Source organism: Elephantulus edwardii, unplaced genomic scaffold (assembly GCF_000299155.1).
Source record: "Elephantulus edwardii isolate Elephantulus edwardi_28Jun2011 unplaced genomic scaffold, EleEdw1.0 scaffold00269, whole genome shotgun sequence".
NCBI classification, from domain to species: Eukaryota; Metazoa; Chordata; class Mammalia; order Macroscelidea; family Macroscelididae; genus Elephantulus; species Elephantulus edwardii.
In genome coordinates, this window is record NW_006400019.1 from 504,997 (window position 1) to 519,072 (window position 14,076).

Sequence of the window (14,076 nt, forward strand, 5' to 3'; positions counted from 1 at the left end):
TCTTTGGGTTACGAGTAGTCCTGCTGGTGGTGTAGGTTAAGCACTGGGCTGCTGACCAGAAGGTGGGCAGTTCAAATCCACCAGCCATTCTGCCCTGTAGGGTCACTATGAGTTGGCATTGACACAACAGCAGTGGGCATTTTGTTTGGAAGGAGCCTTGCTGACACTGGTTCAGCTGTTAATTGAAAGGTTGCAGATTTGAGTCTATGACTGGCTCTACAGAGAAAGACCTGGTCATGTGCTCCCGGAAAGGCCGCCCGAGGACCTGATGGGGCAGTTCTTCTCTGTTGCTGTCAGTCAGAACAGACTCAGTGGTAACAGGTATTTTGTTTGCCTTCTGTTTAAAGGATGGTCCTGAACCCTTTAGCTTATTAAAGAAGTAGGTCCTGTTAAGTCTGGTTTGGATCACTACTGATAGATGAGGCACTCTGTGTGGTTTTATAGAACTCTGTGAAAGTTAGACTAAACAGTGGAAGCATATTGCTTATGTGATGGTGCAGCCACTGTGGAAGACAGTCTGGAAGGTTCTCGGAAAGTTAACCACTGAACTACCATATGACCCAACATTCCACTCCTAGGCATAGACCCAGAAGGCTTAAAAGCAGGGACTCAGACGCCAGTGCTCGCTGCAACACATCCACAGTAGATGAAGGGCAGAACCGCCTCAGTGTCCATCAGCAGACGAGTGGACAAGCACAATGGGGCCGTTCCGTCCAGTGGACTCAAGCCGCGACATAGATCAAACCTGGAAACGTGGCCCTGACTGAAATAAGTCAGCACCAAGAGGAATATTGTCTGGTCCCGCTTCTGGGGAATTGGTGACTGCCTAGAGCTCATGCTTGTTGCGGCTGAGTGACTCCAGCGAGCAGTGTGCTGTGTTAGTGGGGTCTGTGGTAGGCGTGGGCAAGGCGAGGGATGCCAGAAAACAAAGCATCTGGGAAGAGTAATGGAATAATCTAGACATGGATAGTGGTGATGGCGACACAACATGACGAGCATGACATCACTGAATTGCACATGTGAGAAATGTTTGAGAGGCAAATCTTTATATGTACATTTTCCACAGTCATTTTTTAAATAAAGTTTTTTCTTTTAATTGTGATTTTAACAAAAGTTTACAGAAAAGTTAATTTTCATTCATTCATTGTTGCACATTTTTACCCCCTTCACCCTCCTCTAGTTCAGTTTTTGGTATTTTTTTAATCATTCATTGATGCACAGTTATCTTCCTCCCCTCCCCCAGTCCTCTGTGCAGTGTGCCTCTTATTCCGGGCTATTGTCGTACATATAATGCCTAATCATACATTTCCTTCACCTGTTCCAGTGAACTGTTCATTATCGATCCACTCTGACCCCATTCTCCTCCCAAACCTACTTTATAACAGTAGTGCTATGCAGTATTTGTGTTTTTGTGATGGAAATATTTCACTCAGCATAATGTCCTCCAGGGTGTCCCATGTTGTGTAATGTTTTATGAGTTCATTGTTTTTCAGTGCTGTGTAGTGTTCCACTGTATGAATATACCATATTTCTTCTATCCATTCATTTGTTGTTTCCATCTCTTTGCTAGTGTAAATAAATAACACAGCAATAAACATGGGTGTGCATAAATCTGTTTGGGTGGTGGTTCTGGTTTCATTAGGGTATATTCCCAGTAGTGGCATTGCTGGGTCAAATGGGATTTTTATTTCCCAATTTTTTGAGAAAGTGCCAAACAACCTTCCATAGTGGTTGCATTCCCACCAGCAGTGAGTAAGGGTTCCAATCTCTCCACAACCTTCCAGCATTTATTGATTTCAGCTTTGCTGAACTTTGCTGCTGTTGCTGGGGTGAGATGGTATCTCATAGTTGTTTTGATTTGCATCTCTCTTAGAGCTAGGGATTTTGACCATTTCTTCATGTGTTTGTTCGTCATCTGTCTTCTTTGGTGAAGTGTCCGTTCATATCCTGTGCCCAGTTTATGATTGGGTTGTTTACCTTTATCTGATTGAGGTGCTGGAGCAGTCTATAAATTTTAGACATGAGTTCCTTATCAGATATGTCATTACCAAATTTTTTCCCCAGTCTGTGGCACCGTCATTCCTTAAAAGGTGCCTTTTCTGTTACTTGCATAAGCTTAAAATGCCAATCCTTTTCTAATTTCTATGCTTAGACATTCAAGTAAAAGCAGGAGGGAGTGCGTCTCAGTTCATGTTTGGCAATCTTGAGATGATACGTGAGAACAGGTCCCGTTTCCAGAGATTTCTCTGACTGAAATACTGTTTCATAACGAAACACCTCAGCAGCCATCAAAGCAGATAGACACTTCAGATCCTGGGCGTTTTGCTTCTTACCGAACCCATTTTGACTCTTTATTTCCTTTAGCACTAGTTATGTTGTTTTATTTTGCTTAGAGCTACGTGGGAATATTTTCAGATGTTCTTAAATACTTGAGAATATACATAAAAAGGTGTTCTTTGTAGTCTGCCTAATTGCCCTTTCAGGTAAGTGGATCTACTCTCTTAGTTAAATGGCTGATGAGTGGGGCTTTACCTGGAGGCTCAGCTGTCTCACTTCTCTTTTGCCCGCAGGACATGAGAAACCTGAGGTTCGCCTTGAAACAGGAAGGCCACAGCCGGAGAGATATGTTTGAGATCCTCACCAGATACGCCTTTCCCCTGGCGCACAGCCTGGTAAATTCCAGGGTTCTTTCCTCAGCATGGAACTTTTAGGGTGCCTCCTTGTTAAGTGAGACGTGGGCCAGAACTCTGCATGTCCTCTGCAGCCCACTTTGGGGTGTACCGTGTGTGAGGACCATCCTTGCTGCGGGCCTGGTTCACACAGACCCCTCAACCACAGAGCCCGTGAGGCTGATGGGCGCTTCACTCAGGGAAAGCCGTGCTTGGCCTGCTCGCTGTGTGGACTTGCGCGATGTGGACCGTGGGAGGCGCGGGGCGGTGACTGGGGCTGTGTGCGCTGCTGCCACTGTGGCAGCTAAAGGGTGCTTTGGGTCTGTAGGTGTTGCTGAGAGGATGTGGATGGGGTGGCTTTATGTCCTAAGGGGGTGGCATGTCAGCCATCAGTTGTTAGCATTTAGTCTATACTTGGCAGGAAGGACTTTTTATGCGTTTGATTAGCTATCATCTTTGACTTGGTCCATAAGGTGCTTCAATATGTGTACGTAAACTTGGACCTCCTAGTTATCCTCCTGATTACGAATTCTTCCTGGACTTTGGTTGTTTTGTTTTTCTGTATGTTCTGCCCGTTTGCTGCAGTCCTGCTTTGCTTCCATCTTTTTGCTCGCTCCCCTTCATCACCCGACCTCTGTTTTCGCCTCCTTTTGCTCTGGTCGGCTCTAAACATACTTGGAGGCAAACACAGGTTTAGGAGAAAACCAGAAAGAATGTGGACATATGTGTACACACACACACACACACACTCTCTCTCTCTCTCTCTCTTTCTCTCTCTGTCTGTCTGTCTATTTTAGGGTAAATATCTAGAAGGAAAGGGGCTCGTAGTACAGCGCATACCAAGTTTCTCTGCTAACTGAAAGCCGGCCAGCAGTTTTAATCCACCAGTGTCAGTCTTTGGAGAGGGACGTCATGCTTGGGAGGGTGGAGGGACAGTGCAGGAGAGGAAAACCCTTGATGAGATGGATTGATTCAGTGACTGGGGTAATGGGGATAGGTGTGTCAGAGACAATAAGAATGGCAAGAGCAGGGTTTAGGGCTGTTGTACATAGGGTCGCTATGAGTCACAGGTGACTCGATGGCACATAACAACAACTAGAGTGGGAGAAATGAGAACTGAACCCCCAGATCCAAAATTTTAGAAAATTCTATCCTCTAAGTTTAAATTACTAAAAATTATCTTTCAAAAAGGAAATACTTTAACCAAAATACCAAAACAGGTCAAGATATAGGCACACCCAGTTCTATTGCCCTTTGCTTTTTATTACATTTTGTGAATACATTTTTTTTAAAAATGGAAGGTTTATGGCAACCTTGCATTGTGCAGGTGTATCAGCGCCTTTTTTCCAATAGCATATGCGCATTTCGTGTCACTGTCACATTTTGGCCATTGTGGCAATATTTCACACTTTCCATAATGCCGTTGCTCAAAGATTGACAGCCTCTCAAAGCGAGTGGAAGGGCACTGTGAGTCAGCACTGGCTTGGAGGCAGTGGCTTCTCACCCACTGGGTGGACTTCTGGGTAGTGTGAGCATTACTTGTCTGTGCGCTCGGAAGCCAGGATTGGTGTGACGTGCTTCACTGGGACAGTCGCTTCGTTGTACACCAGCAGTTGTCACTGCCTCTAGAATACTAGTCCCCAATGTTCGAGAAGACATGTCTGTCACTTCAGAAAACAGTGTGAGTGCATGTGGAAGAGAGTAGTTAAGACATGTGAGGACTGGGACTGGAAAAATGATACCTGTGACATCGCTTCCTGCCTCACACCAGCTGTCAGGACACACAGACTGACAGGCAGTTGGTAGAGACATGGGGTGATGGTGGTTGTTGTTATGTGCCGTCAAGTCGCCTGCGACTCATAGCGACCCTATGCACACAACTCTGAACCCTACTCTATCCTGTGTCAGCCTTACTGTCTCTGACACACCTACTCCCATTATCACGGTCACTGAGTCAATCCAGGGTCTTCCTCTCCTGCTTTGTTCCTCCACCCTCCCAAGCATGATGTCCTTCTCCAAGGACTTGTCCCTCCTGACCACATGCCCAAAGTATGTCAGACGGAGCTTCAGAATCTCTGCCTCCAAGGAGCAGCCAGGTCTCATCCTCTCTAGGAGATCTAGGGTTGTGGTCCTTAATCCTCTATCCTTTTAGAGTCATGGACTCTTCTGATCATATGAGTTCAGCTATAGTTTCTCTTCCCCCAAGAATGCATCAATACACAGAATTTTAACTGAAGTTTCATGGGCCTCCCCCCTGAGTACGTAGCCTTAGGGGACATAGAGAAGTCCAGAACATGAGTACTGGAAAAGACCAGCTTGTAGGAAGCAGAACTGGAAGCAGCCAAGGGAATTGGAGAGATAAGGAGATGAAAGAAAAACCTGAGCTGTGTACTGGGCAGAGGACCAAAGGGAGAAAGAGGTCAGGAAGATGGCCCTGGGCAGAAGCTGCTGCAGAAGAGGCCAGGAGAGAGAGGCTCTGGAAGAGACTGAGGTGTGACCACTGCAAGTTCCCTGGACACCCAGCCTCCTAACTGTGAAGTCTCGAGGTGGGAACCCCGCCCTCTGTCTTGAGCCTTTGTGCTGAGGACAGTGCCAGACTTAAGTATGCTGAACTCTTTTAGAATTTAAGAAAAATTACCTCAAGAAGGAAGGAATGAGAACCATTGAGCACACATTCCGAGAGAGAGAGAGAGAGAGAGTACGTGGAGGTGTGTGTGTGGTGGGGGGTGCAGGATGATGACTCAGTGCACAATTAGGTAAAGACTCTTGTGATCCAAACAGTGGCAGCCAAGTTGACAGAAGCATTTCATTTCCTGGAATCGGAGAAAATTGACCTTCCTTGTGGGCAGGAGATGGCATTGCTGAGGAAAGAAGCTGAAGGGATGGTTAGATGTGATGAGCAAGACAGGGCCCTGGGCAGTTTCTAGAAAGGAGAAGCGCCAGTTACTCCTCAGAGACAGGAGAGGGGAAACATTTGCAAACAGCCAAAGTGAAGACTGTCAGAAATTGCCAGAAAGAGATCTCCTGGAAGCATAATCCAAGACTGATCGCACTGAACGATACAAAGGGTGACTTGACACGGTCACTTTGCTAATTTTGCTGACACTGGTAAACCAGATTAAGTACTTTTACCAGCATTCAGAGGCCAAGGTGAGATCCCAGTCCAGCCATGGGATAAATAAGCTGGGGGTGGGCGGTTTTCCTGCCATACCACCCCTTTGACTGTCATTTATCCCTGTCCCCATTAGTATTTTCATCACTCAGTGTGTTTAAGTCAGGACGTTAACTTCACCCTCCACTTGAGCAGTTTGGCAACACCAGGTCGTTAACTTGATCAGTACAGTACTCATTCAGCTCAGTAAGATTTAAAAAGCTTGTTGGTAGCCTTTCATATTTTGATCAAAGCATTCATTTTCTTATGTTTGCTTGGCCTTGCAAACACTGGTAATCGCACTGGATTCTCAGAAACTGCTTATAACAGTCCTTGTACAAATACATTATTGCTTTTGAAAGTATGACAAATGTTTCTAATGCTTAAAAAATGTAAAGGCAAAAACAGACCTATGACCAGAGCCTGAGTAGTATTAGAGACAAATATATTTGATAGCAAAGGTCGTTCATGGGTTTCCTTTACTATTTTCTCATATATGTATAATCAGAGATACACAATTTTTTAGACAGAACTGAGGAGTCCAACCCATTAGTGAGTTACAAAATCGATTCACTAGGCTAGAGGATTAGAGTAAGGTGTGTCTTCAATCAAACAGAAGAAAGAAACAGAGATGGATAACACAAGCATGTGCCTGGGTGTGAGAGTGTGTATCTTTTGGTCTGTTGACTGCTGCTACCATAAGTGCGTGTCCTGGGGAGGGAGTGTGAACTGAGTATGTGTGCTTGTGGTGGATGTGATAGTGTGTATACTTACTGCGTGTTCAGGAGTGTACTGTGTCTGTACATGTGTATGTTAGAGGCATGGTATACAGTGCACTGCTTTTGAGCAATCACAATTCAAAAGGTTAAAAAACTTCTTTTAGACCACGAATCCTGTAAATGTAAAAAGAGCAGGGATGGCATAGGAGCGGCCATATCCGACCTCCACTGATGACACGAGGGAGAACTGCACCCATCAACAGCGTCCACAACACAGAACTCATTCTCATGAGGTCGGATATGGCCATTCACTTTCCTGCACTTCTCTCTACTCGTTTCATCGGCAGTCCTACTGTCCTCTTGGGTCCAAAATCCGTTGAAACAGCTCACAGACCATACAGAACCAGGTTTATTAGGAAAGTTAACAGGTTGGCAGCAGGATACAATCTGTCATTCCAGACAATTTCTCAGGCCCTTTGTCCTTCAGGCTCAAGGTTTAGGTCCGTGTCGTGAAGTGCCCTGGAAGGTGTTGGGTGTTGAGATTCCCCATTTCTGTTGCCGAATCCTCTCAATTTAAATCTAGTAGGGTGGTGGATACACTCCATAGCTGTATGATCCCACCCATCCATGTGACAGAGTAAAAACCAATGGATAGAAAAGCCGTTTTGAACAATAAACTCTCGGCATCACGGTATATATAGAATAAAATACCTTTTTTTAAGTTAATATAGGTATCAATAGGGAGCTCTGGTGGCCTAGTGGTAGGAAGCTGTACTGCAAACCCAAAGGCACATGGTTCGAGGCCACCAGCTGCTCTTCAGGAGAGGGATGAACAATCTCCTCGCATGCAATTAACTGCTTCTGAAAACCTGCCAGAGGGTCATCTGTGGGTCAGTTCCTACTCTACGGTACACGGCAACAACATAGATATTACTCAAGTCACTGTATTCGTTCTCTAGTGCTGTGGTAACAGAAATATCACAAGTGGGTGGTTTCAACAAACAGAAATGTATTCTCTCTCAGTTTAGGGGTCCAGAAGTCCAAAATCAGGGTGCCAGCTCTAGGAAAGGTCCTTGTCTGCTTTCAGTGTCTGTGGATTGGGCATTGCTTGGAAATGTCCACGTGTCTTGGCTTCAGTTTTCCTGTGGGTCTAGGAAGTTCTCAGCTCAGTGACCTCGAATATAAAGAATGAGCTCCACTCTGGCTCTTGTTTCTTAGGTCCTCCTGCTCTGCTAGCTTCTCTCTCATTTCATCTCCTGTAAGCGAAAATGTGATGTCAGCCACCCCTTTCATCTCAAGTCCGGGGAAGACCTCTGGTGTCTACAGCAAAAGCCTTTTAAACCCAGATGCTCCTTTTCTGAAATCAGAGCCAGCAAGTCTACTTAACAGTGCCAATGTCTATGCATCTTGGAGATCAGATTACCAAAAACAAAACAAACCACCAGAGGAAAACAACTTCCCCCCACAGAATAACAACAAATAGGAACCTCTGTGATGTTGAAGAGCTTAATCTGAAATGTCACAGAGCAGAAAATACAACTGCAGAAAAACAAAGTTGTATAGGCCTAGATAGGATCAAAAGGAAATATAAAAAGCCTTTTTTTTTTTTTTAAGAATTTCTTTTCTTATGTAGTTCTGTCTCCCCTGGGACTCTAGTGGCACTGCAGTTAAGGTATTCCCCTGCTAACTAACTAACTAACTAACAGGTTAGTGGTTTCAGCCCGCTGGCTGCCCCAAGGGAGAACGATGAGGCAGCTTGCTTTCATGAAGATTACAGCCTCACAGGGGTTCTGCTCAGCGCTACAGGCCACAAAGATTTGGACTCGGCTCTATAGCGTTGACTTGCATTTCTGGTTAAGATGTTTTCTGGTTTTAATATACTGAAATTTAGAAGACTTTCAACTAATCCTTTATCAAGGTACAAGTAATGTTATGTTTATAAGAATAATGTTCTAAATAAGAATGTTCTATTTGTATCTTTTTGAGATTACTTAAAGTGTCCTATCTATTATCACAATTATGTTATTAATAGTCTGGAAAACGTACATCTAGTGAGAAAAATGGCCTGTTACTAACACGACAGCTGGCATTCACTGGGCACTTCTTATTTGCCAGGTACTGTTGTAAGGACTTTATATTTTGGAGCTCATGTAATCATCACTACAGCCTGATAGGATAGAGGTTCTTATTAGCTCCATTACAGATGAGAACACTGGCACATAAACCTCAGGTGACACCCAAGGTTGCCATGTAGGCATGTGGTGGATCACAGCTTTAGATGTCCACCCACCCACCCCAAAGGCCTCTGCTGAGACTCAGCTCCCTGGGCACCCCTGCCAGTGACTCATGTACCATTACCACCATGGTCCTTCTGTGAGTCTACATCCAATGAGCATACTTCATCAGTTCAAGAAAGTCCACGCAGGCCTAGAGTCTTAAAGGCAGATTTCAGTTACTGTTATAGTTTCAATGATTCATATTCAAAATATGTGTTCCCTCAAAATATGCGTCACCTGACTACTCCATAATTCTTAGTGGGTCAGAAGTTATGTAATGATATAATCTGATAGTTATGAAATGATGAAACATCTCCCTGGTGTCATTGATTAATTTAAGTGGATTATAGTTGGTAGAATGTGGCATCAGAATTGGAGGAAGACTTGTCAAGAACCTGCGCTGTGCAGATGGCAGCCTTGGTTGCAGAGTGAAGAAGACCTAATGCTTCTTCAGATCAAAGATTTCAACATGTGTTACACTTCAACGTTAAGAAAACAAAAGTCCTCACCACAGCACCAAAACGGAGGAAAGACTGACGTTGTCATGAATTTCCTTTTACTTGGATGCAGAGTCAACACTTTGGGTAGTTAACAGTCAAGAAACCAAAAGACTTGTTGCACTGGGAAAACATGCCACCAAGGATCTCTCCAAAGTGCCAAAGACAAATAACATCGGTTTAAAGACGAAATTTCTCTCGAGCTAAGCCAGAGAATTTTCAGTTGCTTCCTAAGCATCTAAGAGTTGGACAGTGATTAAGGAAGACCAAAGAAGAATTGATTTGAATTGCCTTTGAATTGTGATGTTGGAGAAGGGAATGGAATATACCATAGACTGCCAAAATAACAAAGAGTTCTACCTTGAAAGTTCTACCAGGTGTTCCTTAGAGGACAAGATGGTGAAACTTCAGCATGTTGTCAGGAGGGGGTTAGTCTTTAGAAAAGAAGTCATGCTACGAAGGCTTGAGGGTCGGTGAGGTTGAGAAAGTCCCGCAGTGGGATAGATTGACACAGTGGGCACGACAGTGGCTCAGTACAGACAGTGAAGATGGCACAGGATAGAGCGAGGTTCAGATTTGTTGTTCACAGGGTTGCTGTGAGTTAAATGAGTATATATAAGCAACATCGTGCTAGACGGAGAAAAGATTGACAATGTCGATGACGTCATCTTACTTGGACCCACAATCAATACATTTGGTTCCAGCAGTCAGGAGATCAGGACACATACTCACTGGGAAAGCCCACTGTCAGGGATCTCTCCAAATTTCTGAGGAGCAATGGTGACAGTTTGAGGACTAGTGCTGCGAGTGTGGAGACCAGCTGAAGGTGCCTCATGCTTTTGGAAACTTCATGAATAAAGAAGTCTGGAGAGAATGTTCTTCATCACTCTTCACCTTGAACCTCTTGCTATTAAAAAACTGCTGGTGCTAAGCAGTACTTTTGCAGAAATCTGCTATAGTGTAGGGAAGAGAACACCGTATGCAAGTAACTGGCTGATAATCGAAGGGAAAGGGGTGGCAGCAAGATACTTGGAGGAACAGTGCCCAGACACAGTCCTAGAAAAAGAGCTTGTGTTGGGTTATGTGAGTTTGGATTTTCATTCAGTTGTCAACCAATACATATGCTGACTTCTGTGGGCCTGTCATTGTTGTGGTTGCTGAGGTCAGAGGGTATGAGCAAAACAAGTGTTACTTTCAAGAAGCCTGCGGTCTTGGAGGAGGGGACATTGGGGTCCAGCAGTAAACAAACAAATATACAATATGTCAAAATGATGTCCAAAACAATGGGGGAAAGGAAACTGGGCAGGGAATAGGAGTACCATTGTTGGGAGAGGTGGTTTTCTGTAGAGTTTTCAGGAGGATTCACTGGATATAGTTAAGTTTGAGCCGAGACTGGGAAGAAATGAAGAGGAAGCCATGAGGAGAGGCTGGCGTGATCGGAGCGCAGTGACAAGGGAAGGAGGGAGGATGTGCTGGGCCTGGGGGCATAGCCTTCAGCTTTGACTCCAAGTGAGATGAGAAACCAAGGAAGATTCGGGGCAAGGGAGTGACTTGATTCCTCTGTGACGAGTTACTGACATAATACAAGGGAGTGATGGTGAAGGCTTGAGCCATGGCGGTAGCAAGGGAGAGGTGAGGATGGCGCCAGTTTCTGACTTGCTCAGCTGCTGCATTAGGTGCTCCCATGTGTGTGGTGACCCTGTGAATCAGAGAGCAGAACCTTGTCCTGTCTCGAGCCCATCACTGTGGTCAACATGTCAGTCGATCTACGTAGGAAGCGTCTTCTCTTTGGCTGAACCTCCCTCTTCCCAGCATGATGTCTTTTGCTGAGAACTGGTTCCTCCTGGCAACATGACCAAAGGGTGTGAGATGAAATCTCGCCATCCTTGCCTGGAACAGAGACTCTTGTACTTCCTCGAAGACAGGTTTGTTTGCTCATTGGCAGTCCGTAGGAAATTCGGTCTGATTCTCCAACATGACAGTGCAGAAGCCTTGATTCTTCTTCTGTGACTTTCTTATCGTCCACCTTTCACATGCATACCATGTGGTGGATCAGAGGTGCTGGTGCCCAGTTGGATCTGGCCCATCGCTGACCCTAACAGGCTTTCAGAGGCAGTAAATCACTTCCGAGGAGACTGCCCATCCGTCTCCTATTGAGCAGCTAGTGTATTTGAACCCGGTGCCTTTGGGATTGCAGCTCAGCTTGTTAGCCCTTGGCCACCAGAGGGAATCAGCTGGAAGGATGACGTCTTTTACTCCAACAGGGAAGATCATGGGAGGAGCAGGATTGGTTAAGGGGAGTCACGAGTTTGGCTCTGGGTGAGTTCGTGTCAACGTTCTCAAGATACTCATAGCAGGGCCAGTTTCTTAGTTCTCTAGCTCATTGGCATAGAGTCAGAACTGACTCCTAGCTCCCCAGTCCGCGGGGCTTTGGTGGCTGTAGGGAGCATGGGAGGCGGTTGCCCACCTTTCTCCCACGGAGAGCTGGTGGATTCAAACATTCTGCCTTCAGGCTGGCAGCACACTGGGGTACCAGAGCTCCCCTTAGGTGTCTAGAGCTGCTGTAACAGAAATAAAATTTGTAGCTTTAACAACAAAGAATCTTCCCCCCCACAGTTTAGGAAGAATTTGAGGTGTCAACTGTAAGGTGAAGGCTTTTCCTCCCGATTAGCTCTGGAGGAAAGTCCTTGTCTTTTAATGAGCTGCTGCTTCTGGGTGGTCTTCCGGTGGTTCGACATTTTGCTCCCCTTGTGCTGCCTTTGCTCGCAGCTTTTATCTCTCTCACATCCCAAAAGACATTGATGGAAGACACACTGTGCACTGATCCTGCCTCCTACTGTGACAGAGACAGCTCATTCTCCAGTGCAGTTACAGCTGCAGGCACAGAGATTACAATTCTCTCTCTCTGTGTCTGTGTGTGTCTCCAGCTCAGTCCGTAACAGGGAGCTTAGACATGATGCTTGCAAGGGGGGAGGGTGAGTAAGAGGAAGAAGCTGCAGGAGATGGACTGGAACATGACAGTGGAGATGGGGTCAGACGTGCTCAGAGATGATGAGGGTGGCACAGGACAGCACCGAACAACAAACGAGGGGCCCTGGAGAGTAAGAGGGATTGAGGGGACAAAGTGTTGTTGGTACGGAACATCGAGTCGGAACCAGCCCATTAACTGGCTCGTAGGTGGGTTTTTAGAGGCAGTAAATCGCACAGGAGGAGAGTGCCCATCCTCCTCCCACGGCACAGCTGGTGGATTTGAACTGAGTGCCTTTGAGATTGCAGTGCAGCTTCTTACCACTAGTCCGCCAGAGTCCCACAGGGAGTCCAGGGATGGATGATACGTGAAGGCACAGGCTTTTCCAGGAGTGAGCAGAGAGGACAGGAGGCCGGCAGGGCCGTTTCACGGTGCAGCCTCTCCCGAACGCCTTGTCTGGGTCTGTTCTCCTTTCACACAGTTACATTGTCCAAACACCATTCCTGAATTTTGTGTTCTTTTTAATGTTTTTTTCAACTGCCGTTTACCTCAGCTATTGCTTTTAGAGTACTTGCTTCAAATTGAACCAAATAGTTTATGAAAACCTAAAGAAAAACACGACATAGCACAGGTAATGTGTAAAACAGGCACATGGTTTCTGGCCTGGAAAGATGATTTTTGTGGCACCACACCCAACTGAATACGTTAAAGGGGCTCTTTGTAGCCAGAGCCTCTAATTATTATGCAAGAGAAAAGGTAATGTAGGCCGGCCAGTGCAGAATTCGCCACGGCTGTTTCTTTGTTAAAGGTTTCATTTGGGTTGTGATTTCATGGTTGGCAAATCTAATAAAATTAATTTTGTGCAAAATCATAGGATAGATTATTAGTAAAATCTTTAACTCTTTCTCAGTAAACATTACTGATTTAATAGTGGTTTTGTTTGTTTGTTTGTTTTACCCTTAGCCATTATTTGCCTTTTTAAATGAAGAAAAGTTTGATGAGGACGGATGGATGGTTTATAATCCGGTTGAAGAATATAGACGGCAGGTAAGGCGAGCTGTATGTGGTGGGTCACAGGTGTGTCTCCCAGCAATACGTTGTTGGTCATGCTCTTGCTAAAGCCCTTGTAGTTTGATGCTCGTAGTGGGGTCTCCATTTTGGGGAGAGTCTCCATTTTCATCTGCCAGTAGTTTAGAGATTACACATTCCATGGTCATATTCAAGCTACACTGAGGCGCGCGCGGTAGATTCTGTCTCCTCTCCCCGGTATGACGAATACCAGTTAAACAGTATTTTTGAAATGAAACAAGAAGTCAAGCCTCTGTGCCTTTTTAGGAGTTGCTATTTATTTGTATGTTTAGGAACTTAACTCTTAGTGGACGTTAAATTCCATTATAGTCACTCTTGTTTTATAGATCCTAACAGATTAGGGGTCCTCCCCCCATAATGGTTTCTTTCCTGGACAGAGCCAGTGCCACTCTGGCCTGTGGTGTGGCCACACGGGTTGTGACCGAAGCGTTCATCATTCTACGACATTGTAAAACAGTTGGAGAGTTTGGTTGATGAGCTGTGTGAAAAGACAATGCATCTGAAACAAAGAGCCAGAGCCCAGACTGGGGAAGAACCTTCTCAGGCCCCCAGCGCCTGGGTTCGTTTGCCCCACTCAGTGGTCTGTGTGTTCACTGGCAGATTTGATGAGGTGGGGGCTCAGCTGCCACAGAGCATTTTGACTATTAAACTTTGGAAGGCTGCGTTTGCCTTTCATTTTATCTCCTCTTTTCTGGACCAGCTGTTGC

At 45.4% G+C, this 14,076-nt stretch overlaps 1 protein-coding gene across 1 annotated transcript in view; it reads left to right on the plus strand.

Annotated features, from left to right (window-relative positions):
- The window catches only part of MTM1 (myotubularin 1), a 110,462-nt gene that overhangs the window by 65,381 nt on the left and 31,005 nt on the right, over nt 1–14,076 (plus strand). The window contains exons 6-7 of the mRNA XM_006899910.1: nt 2,571–2,672; nt 13,244–13,327. Of these exons, the coding sequence (XP_006899972.1) occupies nt 2,571–2,672; nt 13,244–13,327 (186 nt within the window). The remainder of the gene's footprint in view (nt 1–2,570; nt 2,673–13,243; nt 13,328–14,076) is intronic.